The following is a 19,178-nucleotide window of genomic DNA, read 5'->3' on the forward strand; positions in this document are numbered from 1 at the left end:
CGACATCAGTTGTGAAATAAAAAGAAGAATTGTATTGGCTAACAGATGCTACTTTGGCTTAAGTAAGCAGTTTAAAAACAAAGCCACATCTCATCAAACAAAAATAACGCTTTACAAAACACTAATACTACCCGTGCTGATGTATGGTTGTGAAGCCTGGGTACTTCCGCAAGCAGACAAGGCAGTGCTTGGTGTGTTTGAGAGAAAAATTCTTCGAAAGATTTACGGACCAATCTGTGTTGACGGTGTATATCGACGTCGCATGAACCACGAGCTGTATCTGCTACACAACGACATCAATATAGTTAAACGTATTGAGATGCAACGATTGCGTTGGCTAGGCCATATCATAAGAATGAGCGATGATGAAACCGCTAAAAAAGCGTATAAATATGAGCCGCTTTGCGGTGCACGCAGAATTGGCAAGTGGATGAAGAGATGACAAGGCGCGGTTTTCCAGAAAGAGAAGCAATAGACAGAGAGAAATGGAAATCTTTTCTTAGTTCAGCCTATAGAACACATGTTCTGTAATGGGCCAGCTAAGTAAGTAAGTACCTATGCGGCTTTAGACCTGTCTGAATTTGGTATCCTCGCAAAGCTTATTCGGCTTTGTAAGATGGCTTTAACTGATACGCGGTTCTCAGTTAAAATAAGGAAGAACCTCTCTGAAGAGTTTAGTACCAAACGAGGTTTCAGACAAGGTGTATTTGAGAAAAAAAATTCTTCGAAAGATGCGTTGACGGTAAATATCGACATCACGACACCACGAGCTGTAACAGCTATACAATGACATAAGTATTGTTAAATGTATCGAGATATAAAGATTGCGTAGGCTAGGCCGTGTCATAAGAACACGCTAAAAAGGCGTACAAATACAAACCGCATTGCTCTACACGCAGAACTGAAAAGCCAAGGCTTCGATGGAGTAAACAAGTTGAAGACGAAATCAAAAAACATGATATCCCGAATTGGCAAAATAAAGCAACAAATAGAGAGGAATGGAGATATTTTATAGTTCGGATTATGGGACAAATGTTCTATAGATTCCCAGCTAAGGGGTAGTTTACACTATATGTAAATGTCATATGACATGAAATTTTCCATCGTCAAATATTCACTAATATGTGGAATATTGGAGATTTTCCTTACGCCATTTATTCTGTGCGTCCACCCCAACAAAAATATAATAAAATTACGTCTCCACATTGTCTCCGTGGGTAGATATGGAATGTTTTTATTTCGTGTCATATGACATTGATAGATAGTGTAAACTACCTCTAAGTAAGGGAGTAATTTAATCGCTGCCCACCCAAAAGTTGCTTCCGGTGACCATACCTTACCAATTTTTGCATAGGTACACCCGCTAGTCTGTGGACTTTAAGTCTGAATTCCCCAATTCTTGGATATTCAGGCTTTGAAGATTGTCGAGCACATTTGCTAATCACCTCTGATGGAAACGTTCGACATACATATTTTAGGTATTCGTCTTTCTTGCAGTAGCGAGCGAGCGGCTACAGTGTCTAGTGATGTAGAATGTCCGATCGTCGCGACTATAGGCCTTGATTACTTCTTATACCCTCAGCATTTATGCAGACGAGGGTAAACGGCGACAAGAAAATCTTCGAAATAATGGTTTTAGATTGCTAGTCTGGACGAAATCCGTTTCAGACAATTTGGATTCGATTTAGCAATGTCCGTCCGTTTGTCTGTCTGGTTGAAGCGCACGATTACTCTCAAACGGATCAACCGATTTGGTTCAAAATTTGACCTTCGTATTGTTTTGTCCAAACTTATTTTAAGTTCGAAGATGAGAAATATCTGTCCACAACTTCCGGTACCTCCCCCCAAAAATTAAAAAAAAAAATGTACACGCTATATCTGTTGAAGGGACAACCGATTTGGTCCAAACTTTGGATTTCCCCGTATTTTTTGTTCCAAATTCGAAAAAGGCCCATATTGATCTCCTCCTTAGGGTATCTCCTCCACAAACTTGAAGATTTTCGGTTAAGTGCTCGAAGTGTTCGGAGAGCCTTTAGAAATTTATACCGATGCTACTCGTGGTGGTCCTGTTTTCAGCAATATTATGTTTTTCGTGGGCATATCCATGCTTCCTGACATAGTGGTCCAAAAGCTCTAAGCTAGACTGTGTCCAACAGATATATATCGAAAAGAAATTATTCCCAAAATAAGATCCACTTCCAAAATGGACTATGTCGATCAACTCCTTCATGTACCTCCTCCACAACATTTTTGAGCATTAATCTTAACCCACATTTTTGTCGGCAAGATGTAATGTCCAAAACGGGACCACAAAATTCTAAAACCCTCCTTTTATGTACATAATTTTTGGTTTTGTAGCCGGTATTCGATCTGTCGGTAGATGAAAGTTTCAATTCCCATTGGCTGAGGGTATATCTCTGTCGGCAAAGCCGACTGATACTTTTTTACTTGTTTTCTTTATTTGTTAATTATTCTAATAAACATATGTTGGATTTTCAAATAAGATTATTGTTCATATTATATGGAACAGTTCAAGTGAATACGTGTTGAGGAGCCTTTCAAACCGGAGCATATTTGCTAACGCAAAAAGAAGTACTCGCAAAGCATTTGTCAAAATGCAGATATCCATAATTTTGTTGGCCTTGCTATCCATCTTTTCGTGTACATGGGCATTTTTGCGATCAACTACACCACAGACGGCCGAAAAACGTTTGGTCTGTTATTATGATTCGGCTAGTTCGGTAAAGGAGACCCTGGCCAAGATGTATGTTGATGAATTGGAACCGGCATTTCAGATTTGTACCCACATCGTTTATGGTTTCGCTGGTATTGATCGCAACACATTCCAGGCCAAGAGTTTAAATGAAAATTTAGATTTGGATTTGGGAAAGGGGCTCTACCGCAAAGTTACCCGGCTAAAACGTAAATATCCCAATGTTAAGGTATTACTAAGTGTTGGAGGTGATCGTGACTTGGAGGTGGGAGATAATGCCAAGGATTTGCCAAACAAATATTTTCAACTACTGGAAACGGCAATTGGACGTCAACGTTTTATTAGAACCCTTTATGCCTTGATAAAGAGCTATGGCTTTGATGGTGTCGATGTGGCCTTTCAATTTCCCAAAAACAAGCCTAAGAAGGTCCATGGTGTTTTTGGTAGCATTTGGAAGAAAATTAAGAAGACATTCTCCGGTGACTCAGATGTGGACTCAAATTCGGAAAAACACAAAGAACAGTTTAGTGCATTAATAAGGGAATTGAAAGTCGAATTACGCCCCGATAACTATTCGTTATCTGTCACAGTTTTGCCGAATGTCAATTCCACGAAATTCTTCGATATTCCATTACTTGACAGTTATGTGGATTTTGTTAACTTGGCTGCTTTTGATTTCTATACCCCGGAACGTAATCCAAAGGAGGCAGACTTAACGGCACCCATCTATCCAATGAGTGGTCGTAAACCTGAATTCAGTGTGGATTATGTGGTGCAAAGTTGGTTGAGCAAAGGTTTCCCAAGCGAAAAAATTAATTTGGGTATCAGCACTTATGGGCGTCCATGGAAAAAGACTCGCGATTCTGGCGATTCGGGAGTGCCACCAATTAGCAAAGTAGAAAATGAAGCTCCCAAGGGAGAGAATACTCAAATCCAAGGTTTGTATAGTTGGCAAGAGGTGTGCAGTATGTTGCCGAATGCCAATAATATGTATGTCAATGCTCCTTTGAAGAAGGTTCTAGTTGAGCCCTCCCGACGAAATGCGGTTTATGCCTTCCGTGCTGCCGATAAAAAGAAGAAGGGTGACAGTGGCCTCTGGATTTCATATGAAGATCCTGATACAGCTGCTGCAAAGACTGCTTATTCGAAGACATTGAATTTGGGTGGCATTGCCTTATTCGACCTGGAACTCGATGATTTCCGTGGCTTGTGTGTGGGCGAAAAATATCCCATTTTGAGAGCTATCAAATATCGTCAACTTCATTGAATTTTAAACATTTTTTAAATAAATCAATGGCGATTTTCATTTAGTTTGTATTTTTAAAATGAATGAATAAATGAATAAAAATAATTTAAAAAGTGAACGATCTTATCCTGTAATAGTTCATTAAATATAAATGAAAATCTATGATAAAGGAGCTTAGGAATTGAGTGACTAACTGACACATCAACCCAAGGTGGTACAAAACTAGACGAAAAGTACTAATTGGTACAACATTTGGTACCAAAATCAGCCTGTCGCATTACACATATGTGGTAAACACGGTTTCTTTGCCTGAACCCCTAAGTGCTGTCAATTAGGGACTTGAGAACTTTGTCCCTACATCTCCGCTTGTCGAGGATACATGGATGACGTGAACATACTATGGAATGTTACACCCAGAATCTTGAGGTAGTTAGTAGTAGTCCATGTGGTGGAAAAAGTGGTCAAAGAATTAGTGTTGGCTATTCGCATATTTCTCCGGTGGAGAAAGGTAGTATGATCGATCAAACAGTAGTTCAATCTTTTACATATGACATTACGGAAATTAGTCAAGATCGTACAATCATCCGCATACGTAACGTAGTTTGGTCTAATAGTGGTCGGAAACATGTTCCTAAAAATGCACGTAGTATGATCTGATAGTGGTCGGAAAAATATTCTTACAAAAATCCACACAGTTTGGTCTGATAGTGGTCGGAAAAATATTCTTAGAAAATCCACGTAGTTTGGTCTGCTAGTGGTCGGAAAATAAATGTTCAAAAAATGTAAGTACCTTGGTCCGAAAGTAGTCTGAAAGAAAATCTTAAAAAAAATTCACGTAGTTTGGTCTGATATTGGTCGGAAAAGTATTCTAAATTAATCCACGTTCTTTGGTCTGATAGCGCTCGGAAAAATATATTCTTTACAAATCCACGTACTTTGATCAGATATTGGTCAAAAAAAAAAAATATATTCATAAAAAATCCACGTCGTTTGGTCTGATAGTGGTCGGAAAAATATTCCTTAAAAATCCACTTAGTTTGGTCCGATAGTGGTCGGAAAAATATTTTTAAAAAGTCCACGTAATTTGATCTGATAGTGGTAGGAAAAATATTCTTCAAAAATCCACGTAGTTTGGTCTGATAACGGTCGGACAAATATTCTTAAAAAATCCACTTAGTTTGGTCTGATAGTGGTCTGCAAAATATTCTTAAAAAATCCACACAGTTTGGTCTGATAGTGGTCGGAAAAATATTCTTAGAAAATCCACGTAGTTTGGTCTGATAGTGGTCTGAAAAATATTCTTAAAAAATCCACGTAGTTTGGTCTGATAGTGGTCGGAAAAATATTTTTAAAAAATCCACGTAGTCTGGTCTGATAGTGGTCGGAAAAATATTCTTAAAAAATCCACGCAGATTGGTCTGATAGTCGTCGAAAAAATATTCTTAAAAAGTCCACGTAATTTGATCTGATAGTGGTCGGAAAAATATTCTTAAAAAATCCACGTAGTTTGGTCTGATAGTGGTCGAAAAAATATTCTTAAAAAATCCACGTAGTTTGGCCTGATAGTGGTCGGAAAAATATTTTTAAAAAATCCACGTAGTCTGGTCTGATAGTGGTCGGAAAAATATTCTTAAAAAATCCACGTAGTTTGGTCTGATAGTGGTCGGAAAAATATTCCCAAAAAAATCCACACAGATTGGTCTTATACTGGTCGGAAAAATATTCTTAAAAAACCGACGTAATTTGGTCTGATAGTGGTAGGAAAAATATACTTAAAAAATCCACGTAGTTTGGCCTGATAGTGATCGGAAAAATATTTTTAAAAAATCCACTTAGTTTTGTCTCATAGTGGTCGGAAAAATATTTTTAAAAAGTCCACGTAGTTTGGTCTGATAGTGGTCGGAAAAATATTCTTCAAAAATCCACGTAATTTGGACAGATAGTGGTCGGAAAAATATTCTTAAAAATCCACTTAGTTTTGTCTCATAGTGGTCGGAAAAATATTTTTAAAAAGTCCACGTAGTTTGGTCTGATAGTGGTCGGAAAAATATTCTTCAAAAATCCACGTAGTTTGACCTGATAGTGGTCGGAAAAATATTCTTCAAAACTCCACGTAGTTTGGTCTGATAGTGGTCGGAAAAATATTTTTAAAAAGTCCACGTAATTTGATCTGATAGTGGTAGGAAAAATATTCTTCAAAAATCCACGTAGTTTGGTCTGATAACGGTCGGAAAAATATTCTTAAAAAATCCACTTAGTTTGGTCTGATAGTGGTCGGCAAAATATTCTTAAAAAATGCACACAGTTTGGTCTGATAGTGGTCGGAAAAATATTCTTTAAAAATCCACGAAGTTTGGTCTGATATTTGTTGTAAGAATGTTCTTAAAAATCCAGTTCTTAAAAAGTCGGCGTAGTATGGTCTGATAGTGGTCGAAAAAATATTCTTAAAAAAAATACTCGTAGGTTGCTCTGATAGTGGTCGGAAAAATATTCTTAAAAAATCCACTTAGTTTGGTCTGATAGTGGTCGGAAAAATATTCTTTAAAAATCCACGAAGTTTGGTCTGATATTTGTTGTAAGAATGTTCTTAAAAATCCAGTTCTTAAAAAGTCGGCGTAGTATGGTCTGATAGTGGTCGAAAAAATATTCTTAAAAAAAATACTCGTAGGTTGCTCTGATAGTGGTCGGAAAAATATTCTTAAAAAATCCACTTAGTTTGGTCTGATAGTGGTCGGCAAAATATTCTTAAAAAATGCACACAGTTTGGTCTGATAGTGGTCGGAAAAATATTCTTAGAAAATCCACGTAGTTTGGTCTGATAGTGGTCTGAAAAATATTGTTAAAAAATCCACGTAGTTTGGTCTGATAGTGGTCGGAAAAATATTTTTAAAAAATCCACGTAGTCTGGTCTGATAGTGGTCGGAAAAATATTCTTAAAAAATCCACGCAGATTGGTCTGATAGTCGTCGAAAAAACATTTTTAAAAAGTCCACGTAATTTGATCTGATAGTGGTCGGAAAAATATTCTTAAAAAATCCACGTAGTTTGGCCTGATAGTGGTCGGAAAAATATTCTTAGAAAATCCACGTAGTTTGGTCTGATAGTGGTCGGAAAAATATTTTTAAAAAATCCACGTAGTTCGGTCCGATAGTGGTCGGAAAAATATTCTTAAAAAATCCACGTAGTTTGGTCTGATAGTGGTCGGCAAAATATTCCCAAAAAAATCCACACAGATTGGTCTTATAGTGGTCGGAAAAATATTCTTAAAAAACCGACGTAATTTGGTCTGATAGTGGTAGGAAAAATATACTTAAAAAATCCACGTAGTTTGGCCTGATAGTGATCGGAAAAATATTTTTAAAAAATCCACGTAGATCGGTCTGATAGTGGTCGGAAAAATATTCTTAAAACATCCACGTAGTTTGGTCTGATAGTGTTCGGAAAAATATTCTGAAAAAAATCCACGCAGAATGGTCTGATAGTGGTCGGAAAAATATTCTTAAAATATCCACGTAATTTGGACAGATAGTGGTCGGAAAAATATTCTTAAAAATCCACTTAGTTTTGTCTCATAGTGGTCGGAAAAATATTTTTTAAAAAGTCCACGTAGTTTGGTCTGATAGTGGTCGGAAAAATATTTTTAAAAATCCACGTAATTTGGTCTATAGAGGTCGAAAAAATATTCTTCAAAAATCCACGTACTTTGGTCTGATAGTGGTCGGAAAAATATTCTTAAAAAATCCACGTACTTTGGTCTGATAGTGGTCGGAAAAATATTCTTTAAAAATCCACGTAGTTTGGTCTGATAGTGTTCGGAAAAATATTTTTAAAAAATCCACGTGGTTTGATCTGATAGTGGTCGGAAAAAATATTCTTAGAAAATCCACGCAGATTGGTCTGATAGTGGTCGGAAAAAAATTCTTTAAAAATCCACGTAGTTTGGTCTGATAGTGGTCGGAAAAATATTCTTTAAAAATCCACGTAGTTTGGTCTGATAGTGTTCGGAAAAATATTTTTAAAAAATCCACGTGGTTTGATCTGATAGTGGTCGGAAAAATATTTTTAAAAAATCCACGTAGTTTGATCTGATAGTGGTCGGAAAAATATTCTTAGAAAATCCACGCAGATTGGTCTGATAGTGGTCGGAAAAATATTCTTTAAAAATCCACGTAGTTTGGTCTGATAGTGGTAAAATATTCTTTAAAAATCCACGTAGTTTGGTCTGATAGTGTTCGGAAAAATATTTTTAAAAAATCCACGTGGTTTGATCTGATAGTGGTCGGAAAAATATTCTTAGAAAATCCACGCAGATTGGTCTGATAGTGGTCGGAAAAATATTCTTAAATAATCCACGTAGTTTGGTCTGATAGTGGTCGGAAAAATATTCTTTAAAAATCCACGTAGTTTGATCTGGTCGGAAAAATACTCTTAAAAAATCCACTTAGTTTTGTCTGATAGTGGTCGGAAAAATATTTTTAAAAAATCCACGTAGTTTGGTCTGATAGTGGTCGGAAAATATATTCTTTAAAAATTCCCGTACTATGGTCTGATATTGGTCGGAAAATATTCTTAAAAAATCCACGTAGTTTGGTCTGAAAATGAAGGAAAAATATTCTTAAAAACTTCACGTAGTTTGGTCTGATAGTGGTCGGACAAATATTCTTAAAAAACACTAAGTTTTGTCTAATAGTGGTCGGAAAAATATTCTTAAAAAATCCACGCAGATTGTCTGATAGTGATCGGAACTGGAACTTATTCGAAAATGAAAAATTAACATTTTGGATGAATAACCCGCCATGCAACTTCTGAACCTTTCATTACTCTAAACAACATATCCATATCTGCAGGATCCAGTTGTTCATCATTGCATTTTTCAAATTCAGCATAGGCCTTGGACACAGTTTTCATGTATTTGATAAGACAATCCGCATCATCATCACCATCACCAGTGATGACACATCCAGGAATAGGTTCTTTCTTTGCAATCTTTGCGAGACAATTCGTTCGATTTGTTGTACAGAGATTTCATAACACCAGCAACACCTACCAAGACATCACGTTTGAACTTGGGAAGGACATGTTTTTTCTCCCTTCAAACTTATCAAGACTTACTAATAACGCCTTGCTGCGGCAATTTTTACAGGAAGAGGCCAAACCGCAGCTGATAGCAAAAAGGACTGCATGATAAAAAGCAAAAAAAAACAGTTCAGGACTTTGTATGTATGTATGTAAACCCCGAACAATTGGGGATAAAATTTGATGGCGATCCGTAGATTCAGGTAGCCAGGTTGTCTTCATACAGGATACAAAAACGATCTTTTCCAGGCAATATCCAAAAATGCGGATAGTTATCCAAAAAAACTGTTGATTAGACAAAACGAGCGCTGTACATCAAACAGCAAGCATTGAGGCAATAAATTAGTGACTTGTATAAAACAACGATAGTTTTTTTTTTATAAATTTTTAAACAACCGACTTACGACCTCCTGGTTGAGAGTATTCCAAGTGTGTGTGTGTGTGTGCTATAAGCGATCCGAAAAAACAGCTTAAGGTTCCGTGCTGTTTAGATCCTTCAACAAGGCATTCTTCAAAGGTTAAAATCGACAGATAGAGATTCCATCCAAGGTTCCAGTTAGTTAAATTCGAATTGGGTGTTGAAATAAAGAAACAAGGGCCAAAAGGGGGAAAGAATTTAATAAGTAAAGTTCCATATGTGTAGTACGTTCATCTTATAAATAATATCACAGATTTTTATCACAGGAGTGGGATTGGATAAGGGAAAAGGATCACAGGTTGATTTTCGCCTCCTTAATAAAGCATAACAGTTCTTTGTATTTTGCAAGATCATTAGTTCGAAGGAGGGTCGTTAAGTTGTGGTTTTGGGAAAGGATGGTTGGATATTTGGATCTGATGTTGGCAAATTTATGGCATTTGAATATTGAATGTTCCGCATCATCTGGAACACAACATGTTTCTCATAGTGGTCGGAAAAATATTTTTAAAAAGTCCACGTAGTTTGGTCTGATAGTGGTCGGAAAAATATTCTTCAAAAATCCACGTAGTTTGACCTGATAGTGGTCGGAAAAATATTCTTCAAAACTCCACGTAGTTTGGTCTGATAGTGGTCGGAAAAATATTTTTAAAAAGTCCACGTAATTTGATCTGATAGTGGTAGGAAAAATATTCTTCAAAAATCCACGTAGTTTGGTCTGATAACGGTCGGAAAAATATTCTTAAAAAATCCACTTAGTTTGGTCTGATAGTGGTCGGCAAAATATTCTTAAAAAATGCACACAGTTTGGTCTGATAGTGGTCGGAAAAATATTCTTTAAAAATCCACGAAGTTTGGTCTGATATTTGTTGTAAGAATGTTCTTAAAAATCCAGTTCTTAAAAAGTCGGCGTAGTATGGTCTGATAGTGGTCGAAAAAATATTCTTAAAAAAAATACTCGTAGGTTGCTCTGATAGTGGTCGGAAAAATATTCTTAAAAAATCCACTTAGTTTGGTCTGATAGTGGTCGGAAAAATATTCTTTAAAAATCCACGAAGTTTGGTCTGATATTTGTTGTAAGAATGTTCTTAAAAATCCAGTTCTTAAAAAGTCGGCGTAGTATGGTCTGATAGTGGTCGAAAAAATATTCTTAAAAAAAATACTCGTAGGTTGCTCTGATAGTGGTCGGAAAAATATTCTTAAAAAATCCACTTAGTTTGGTCTGATAGTGGTCGGCAAAATATTCTTAAAAAATGCACACAGTTTGGTCTGATAGTGGTCGGAAAAATATTCTTAGAAAATCCACGTAGTTTGGTCTGATAGTGGTCTGAAAAATATTGTTAAAAAATCCACGTAGTTTGGTCTGATAGTGGTCGGAAAAATATTTTTAAAAAATCCACGTAGTCTGGTCTGATAGTGGTCGGAAAAATATTCTTAAAAAATCCACGCAGATTGGTCTGATAGTCGTCGAAAAAACATTTTTAAAAAGTCCACGTAATTTGATCTGATAGTGGTCGGAAAAATATTCTTAAAAAATCCACGTAGTTTGGCCTGATAGTGGTCGGAAAAATATTCTTAGAAAATCCACGTAGTTTGGTCTGATAGTGGTCGGAAAAATATTTTTAAAAAATCCACGTAGTTCGGTCCGATAGTGGTCGGAAAAATATTCTTAAAAAATCCACGTAGTTTGGTCTGATAGTGGTCGGCAAAATATTCCCAAAAAAATCCACACAGATTGGTCTTATAGTGGTCGGAAAAATATTCTTAAAAAACCGACGTAATTTGGTCTGATAGTGGTAGGAAAAATATACTTAAAAAATCCACGTAGTTTGGCCTGATAGTGATCGGAAAAATATTTTTAAAAAATCCACGTAGATCGGTCTGATAGTGGTCGGAAAAATATTCTTAAAACATCCACGTAGTTTGGTCTGATAGTGTTCGGAAAAATATTCTGAAAAAAATCCACGCAGAATGGTCTGATAGTGGTCGGAAAAATATTCTTAAAATATCCACGTAATTTGGACAGATAGTGGTCGGAAAAATATTCTTAAAAATCCACTTAGTTTTGTCTCATAGTGGTCGGAAAAATATTTTTTAAAAAGTCCACGTAGTTTGGTCTGATAGTGGTCGGAAAAATATTTTTAAAAATCCACGTAATTTGGTCTATAGAGGTCGAAAAAATATTCTTCAAAAATCCACGTACTTTGGTCTGATAGTGGTCGGAAAAATATTCTTAAAAAATCCACGTACTTTGGTCTGATAGTGGTCGGAAAAATATTCTTTAAAAATCCACGTAGTTTGGTCTGATAGTGTTCGGAAAAATATTTTTAAAAAATCCACGTGGTTTGATCTGATAGTGGTCGGAAAAAATATTCTTAGAAAATCCACGCAGATTGGTCTGATAGTGGTCGGAAAAAAATTCTTTAAAAATCCACGTAGTTTGGTCTGATAGTGGTCGGAAAAATATTCTTTAAAAATCCACGTAGTTTGGTCTGATAGTGTTCGGAAAAATATTTTTAAAAAATCCACGTGGTTTGATCTGATAGTGGTCGGAAAAATATTTTTAAAAAATCCACGTAGTTTGATCTGATAGTGGTCGGAAAAATATTCTTAGAAAATCCACGCAGATTGGTCTGATAGTGGTCGGAAAAATATTCTTTAAAAATCCACGTAGTTTGGTCTGATAGTGGTAAAATATTCTTTAAAAATCCACGTAGTTTGGTCTGATAGTGTTCGGAAAAATATTTTTAAAAAATCCACGTGGTTTGATCTGATAGTGGTCGGAAAAATATTCTTAGAAAATCCACGCAGATTGGTCTGATAGTGGTCGGAAAAATATTCTTAAATAATCCACGTAGTTTGGTCTGATAGTGGTCGGAAAAATATTCTTTAAAAATCCACGTAGTTTGATCTGGTCGGAAAAATACTCTTAAAAAATCCACTTAGTTTTGTCTGATAGTGGTCGGAAAAATATTTTTAAAAAATCCACGTAGTTTGGTCTGATAGTGGTCGGAAAATATATTCTTTAAAAATTCCCGTACTATGGTCTGATATTGGTCGGAAAATATTCTTAAAAAATCCACGTAGTTTGGTCTGAAAATGAAGGAAAAATATTCTTAAAAACTTCACGTAGTTTGGTCTGATAGTGGTCGGACAAATATTCTTAAAAAACACTAAGTTTTGTCTAATAGTGGTCGGAAAAATATTCTTAAAAAATCCACGCAGATTGTCTGATAGTGATCGGAACTGGAACTTATTCGAAAATGAAAAATTAACATTTTGGATGAATAACCCGCCATGCAACTTCTGAACCTTTCATTACTCTAAACAACATATCCATATCTGCAGGATCCAGTTGTTCATCATTGCATTTTTCAAATTCAGCATAGGCCTTGGACACAGTTTTCATGTATTTGATAAGACAATCCGCATCATCATCACCATCACCAGTGATGACACATCCAGGAATAGGTTCTTTCTTTGCAATCTTTGCGAGACAATTCGTTCGATTTGTTGTACAGAGATTTCATAACACCAGCAACACCTACCAAGACATCACGTTTGAACTTGGGAAGGACATGTTTTTTCTCCCTTCAAACTTATCAAGACTTACTAATAACGCCTTGCTGCGGCAATTTTTACAGGAAGAGGCCAAACCGCAGCTGATAGCAAAAAGGACTGCATGATAAAAAGCAAAAAAAAACAGTTCAGGACTTTGTATGTATGTATGTAAACCCCGAACAATTGGGGATAAAATTTGATGGCGATCCGTAGATTCAGGTAGCCAGGTTGTCTTCATACAGGATACAAAAACGATCTTTTCCAGGCAATATCCAAAAATGCGGATAGTTATCCAAAAAAACTGTTGATTAGACAAAACGAGCGCTGTACATCAAACAGCAAGCATTGAGGCAATAAATTAGTGACTTGTATAAAACAACGATAGTTTTTTTTTTATAAATTTTTAAACAACCGACTTACGACCTCCTGGTTGAGAGTATTCCAAGTGTGTGTGTGTGTGTGCTATAAGCGATCCGAAAAAACAGCTTAAGGTTCCGTGCTGTTTAGATCCTTCAACAAGGCATTCTTCAAAGGTTAAAATCGACAGATAGAGATTCCATCCAAGGTTCCAGTTAGTTAAATTCGAATTGGGTGTTGAAATAAAGAAACAAGGGCCAAAAGGGGGAAAGAATTTAATAAGTAAAGTTCCATATGTGTAGTACGTTCATCTTATAAATAATATCACAGATTTTTATCACAGGAGTGGGATTGGATAAGGGAAAAGGATCACAGGTTGATTTTCGCCTCCTTAATAAAGCATAACAGTTCTTTGTATTTTGCAAGATCATTAGTTCGAAGGAGGGTCGTTAAGTTGTGGTTTTGGGAAAGGATGGTTGGATATTTGGATCTGATGTTGGCAAATTTATGGCATTTGAATATTGAATGTTCCGCATCATCTGGAACACAACATGTTTCACATAGGCTATTATCGCATAGTCCGATTTTCTATAGGTGTACTTTGTCATATGTGTGCCCTACCATGATTCTATTTATTAGTTTTGTTTCTGTCGGGTTCAGGTTCATTTTGTGGAACCATGGTTTGCTAAAGACATTGTCAACAAGCTGGTAGAAATATCTGCCTTTAGTTTCCGATATTTGTGTGTACTCATCATTCCATTCCGATTTTACTCTGCATTCAATTTGCTTCAAGGCTTCTTTCGGGGTCAGATAAGCTCTTATCGGCGCTCCAAAATCCACTGCTTGTTTCGCCAATAAGTCAACTTCTTCATTAAGATGAATCCCTCTATGACTCGGAATCCATACCACATGACAGCGTTGCATGCTCGATCTCTCCAGTAGATTATGACATTCCGCTACTAAAAAGTTGTCAGAGCTTTCAGAGCCTAGAGCCCTACAGGCCGCAAGGCTGTCTGTAAAGATGACCAGTTTGTCATACCCGTCTTCAATCGCAATTTCCAGCGCCTTTTTGATGGCATAAAGTTCGCCAAATGTTGACGAAGACTTGATGTCTAATCTGAAGAGGAAACGTTGATTTCTAGACACGTTGTATATGCCACATCCCGTAGTCTCACGTCCTACCGATGCATCTGTCGCAAACACCGTGTAGTTGTTACCCTTGTAGAAGTTCAACTCATAGTTGTAGATGGAAAAGATAACATCCCCAGGAGCAAATTGTTTAGTGCACGGAAGTAGGTTAGTTCTAATTACTAACTTATGCTGAAAATCATAAGTTTCCTTTTTAATCTTTTTGAAGATATCATCAAATTCGTAAAAGATTGCACTATAGCTAGATTTAACTAGCGGGTTGTCAGCTATAATCTCATATAGCCTGTCATTACACATTGCACTTTTGATTATCTCCTTTGAAGTCAGAATTTTGGCACGATATTTGGGGGGCAGCTCTCCAGAAAGAACATATCTCACATGTATGGGGGTGGTAGTAGTAACTCCCAGGGATCTTCGGATCATTTCATTTTGAAGGCGTTCTATTTTCTTGATTATGTATGTTGGGGCATTTGTCGTTGTGGTTCTGCTGTACTCGATCTTTGAGCGTACGAAACTCTTATACACATTTAGCGCCAGTTTAGGATGGAGACCTCCCTTTATAATTCTGCCAAGAAATTTAAGCTTCTTGACCTGTTGTATAGCATTTCCCTCAATATTTAGGTTAATTTCCTTAATACTGTTTCTCGCGAAGTATATGGAGTTTGATTTGCCCGGATTAAATGACAAGTTCAAGTTTTGACACCTTCTGTGAAACAGCCTCATTTTCCTTTGCAGATGTTCCCTTGCAGTGTCGAAATCCCTGTCAAAGGTCATTAGTAGGAAATCGTCTGCGTATTGAAAAATCAGTGTCCTCTCATCTTCTAACTCATAAAGTTTTGCAGTATACAGATTAAAAAGTATGGGAGAAAGGCAGCTCCCCTGGGGAATGCCATTATTTACCTCAATTTCTTTATCACCCAAGCGTAGAATTCTTTTAGACATAAAATTTATTATCCAATCTGTAATTTGCATGTTAACTCCTTTCTCATTCAAAATTTTAGCTAGGATATCAATCTTGACGCAATTGTATGCATTATTAATGTCTAAGGATAAAACCAAGACCTTAAAGTTGTTAGCCTTCAGGAGCGCAACTCTATGAAGGAACTCATTTACACATGTCGATGTGGAAAGACCTTTTCTATAGGCAAAGGTTCTGGCAGGTAGCAGTTTGTTATCATTTAAAAATTCATTAAGAAAGTCCTTTATCATTAGATTTATGCATTTTACAAAAACAGATATTAGTGAGATCGGTCAGGTCCTTGTTAGGTTTAGGGATTGGCACAATTTTCACAATTCTCCAGGAGTCCTTGATGCTGTTATCAATAAATGCGTCGTACATCGCAGTCAGCAGAGCCCTTTTTGAGATCTCAGGTAAAGCCCTTAACATTTCATATGTGATTTTATCCTGCCCGCCAGCAGATCCTTTCTTTTTGTTGTTAAGTATTTTCTCAAAATGGTCAAAATCGAAGACAATATGCTCATTGTTATTAAGACCATCATCATTGTAGGTAATTTGATAGTTATCTGCAGGAACCTGGACTTTTAAATATCTCAGATACTCCATGTCCTTATCATGATCCCATGCACTTAACACCTCACAATTCCTTTTACGCACATTATTCAAGAATCTCCAAGCTTCCCGAACATTGCCATTACCGTTTACTTCCTCAATCTTACTATTGAAGCTATCAGCCTTTGCTTTCAGAACCATCTGCTTCCAATTATCCACTTCTTTCCTTGCTTCCTCCAAATTGTGGTAGCTAGGATACTTCCTGGATTTCTTAACCGTAGCCAGCTGTCTTCTGTATGCTACCGTCAACTCATTATTCCACCAATATTTTGGGGACCAGTTGGTCCTCAAATCTTTGGTTGCCGCTTTCACTTCTTCTGTCATCACCTCCTCAATTTTTGTGAAGTTCGGTTCAAGCTCCAACTTACTCAGTTCTTTCATGAGTTTAGATTTGTGCAAAAATTTGCTTGTCCTTACAGCTCCAAAATCGACCTCCAGAGTAACAGGGAAATGATGGCTTCCTCCAAAGTATCCTTCCAGGACATCCCACTTGGTAGCTATCCCGCTGCTTACAAACGACAGGTCTAAAACAGATCCCTGAGAGTCATTATTCCGCTTGAAAGTTTCTTTGCCATTGTTGACACATGAAAAACCCGCTTCCAATGCCAGCAATTCTAACTCTTTGCCCTTTCTTGATGTGACATGATCACCCCACGCTTGATTCCTTGCATTGAAGTCACCACATAACACCACATTATCAAACTTGTCCAGAAAACCAAACAACCGTTCTACTTCACTCTTGAAATCATCATATGTGACCGATGGTGGAAAATATATTGATGCAAAAACATAATTACGCCTCAGATTTGTGGTTTTAATGACAATAATGTCATTATATGTTGGAAAATGTATCCTTGTGAACCTTATGTGTCTTCTTAGGCCAATGGCTACACCCCCATAGCCATCCGGTCTAAATTTTTGCAAAATGTTGTAATTGATTGCCACTTGATTGCCCTCCTTCTTGAAATAATCTTGCACAAAATTAAGCAACTCCATTGTAATCCTTTCAAACTCCGACACCCTTTGGTGATCCTTAGGGAAGACTGGAGCTGACGGAGATGGTTCTGGGAACATTCTCGTAGCCATTTGTACACCTGGTTTGTGTACATATTGTTTTTTGGGTTTTTTTGCCACCGATCGATACGTATACGGAGTAAGAATCGCGTTTACATCATCCTCAATGCTGCTCTTTTTAAACTGTTGAGCCTCTTGTTTACACTTTTCTTTTCGCCTTTCTTTTCATCTGTTGGGAGAGCAGGAAAACATCAAATCTATTTTGATTATTATATATATCATGAACCTCACTTCTTGACAACTTCTTGCGCGTCATGATTTTATTAGTTTCAATCTCCTTTTTCCACTTGGGACAGACTTTCCTGTCATTGCAAGAGTGATCCAGGGCACCACATAAAACACACAATTTTGCATCACACGTACCATCACAATTCTGATCTCCACATTTGAGACATCTGGGATTCGATCCGCAACCCAATTTGGTATGACCCAATCTGCCACAGTTGTAGCATTGTCTAACTGCTGGGTAGTATGTATTAACTGTCAAAACGGTGTGATTAAAGACGACCCATGAAGGGTGGTTATCCCCGTAAAATCCGATTTTTACTGTCTCAGTCTCCTTGAAATCAGACCCCTCACCATCTTTCCTCATAAATCTCCTTACTGAAGCCACTTTTCTATCCGAAACAATACCATTTAATAATTCCTCCTCAGAGAAGCACAGAGGAATATTTCTCAAAACGCCAAAAGTTTCAACAAAATGCTTGGGTATAAAAGCCCTAAGCTTTTTCTCCTTTAATTGCTCATTTAACACAAAAGAGTTGGCAGAAACCATATCTTCAAAAGTTATTTTATATAGAGTAACGCCGATCGCAACCACTTTCTTCATTTTTCCAAATTCATCTGATTTAATATCTTTTATTTTCTCTACGAAGTAAAGACCATTTTTAATTCTTTTATTTCTTACTACTTTAGACTCGCTAGTGTCAACCAAAACCACGAACTCACCCTTATGATCTTCTGTATATGTAACAGTCTCATCATTTACTCGTCGCTTCTTTATGTTGCGCCTTATATATTGTGCATATGAGTTTGCACCTCCTTCATTATTTCCGCCATCACGTTGATTACATCCACCATTTTCTGCATTCTCTATCATTCTTTTCGCACAAACACCATCACCAACGCATTCCATATTCTCCTGAGGCACAGACACAGATGTTGTGTCCATAACCTCACTATTACTGGGCATTGTTCGGCCCCTGTGTACTTCCACAAAAAACCACAGAATATATCCAAAAAATATATATTCCTTCTAATTCCACTCAAAAATTATGAAAAATTCACCGTTTGTCCGCTTCACAGCAATCCAGGCCGCAACAAAGACAGCCACACAAAAAACTTTAACTTCGATTTAATATCACCTCTTTTGTACACACTTATAAACACACTTGAAGACGTCCTCACTCTATGCAATCTCAACCAGAAGTGTTGGTTCAGGACTTTAGTTTTCATTTCCTTGAATTTTTTTAATAGCCAATTTACCTCCATTGACCAAAATCGCTTTATGAGTGAACATTTTCTTTCAAATTCTATACGCAAAATTGAACTGTGAATAGAAATCCAAAAACTTACTTCACATTAGCGGGATTATTACTGGGTTTTGTAAAATCGATCTGAACTTCTTTTTAAGAACTTCCTTTTTTAAGCTATAGACTGATTTTTTTAATTCGAAATTTTCAAATTGTGTAGCCCATGTCAATCAGCCATAAGTCCATGCCATTTTTTTAATTCTACAAGTCGAAGGAAGTTTCCATGTGGGAAGTTTGAGCAAATAACCCATTTCCCATTGTAACTAAGTATAGAAGAAATTGATGTTCTTTTGTTTGACACAATAGCTTATACGTGTGGTAAAATCCTGTATTATTTTCGAGTATTAGAAAAAATTAACGTCGAAATAAGAATGTTTAACGAGCCGGTTTGAAGGTCAGGTTGTAGTCAAAACATTGCTCTTCCAACGAATTCATGTCTCAAGAGCTTTACCATATAATGTTACTGAAATATTGAAGAATAAGTA

General features: G+C 36.7%; 2 protein-coding genes across 2 annotated transcripts; one reads left to right on the forward strand and one right to left on the reverse strand.

Moving 5' to 3' along the window:
• The first annotated feature begins 2,530 nt into the window (after window positions 1–2,530).
• On the forward strand, window positions 2,531–4,077 carry LOC141396369 (imaginal disk growth factor 6-like). Its single transcript, XM_073971773.1, has one exon. It carries the CDS (start codon window positions 2,616–2,618, stop codon window positions 3,978–3,980), a length of 1,365 nt encoding a protein of 454 aa, XP_073827874.1. The 5' UTR covers window positions 2,531–2,615; the 3' UTR covers window positions 3,981–4,077.
• An 11,629-nt stretch (window positions 4,078–15,706) lies between these two features.
• On the reverse strand, window positions 15,707–17,083 carry LOC141398328 (uncharacterized). Its single transcript, XM_073975613.1, has one exon. The coding sequence runs from the start codon at window positions 17,081–17,083 to the stop codon at window positions 15,707–15,709; it is 1,377 nt and encodes a 458-aa protein (XP_073831714.1).
• Between the last annotated feature and the right edge of the window lie 2,095 nt (window positions 17,084–19,178).

This window comes from Musca autumnalis, unplaced genomic scaffold (genome assembly GCF_047663935.1).
Source record: "Musca autumnalis isolate F117 unplaced genomic scaffold, ASM4766393v1 scaffold_3, whole genome shotgun sequence".
NCBI classification, from domain to species: Eukaryota; Metazoa; Arthropoda; class Insecta; order Diptera; family Muscidae; genus Musca; species Musca autumnalis.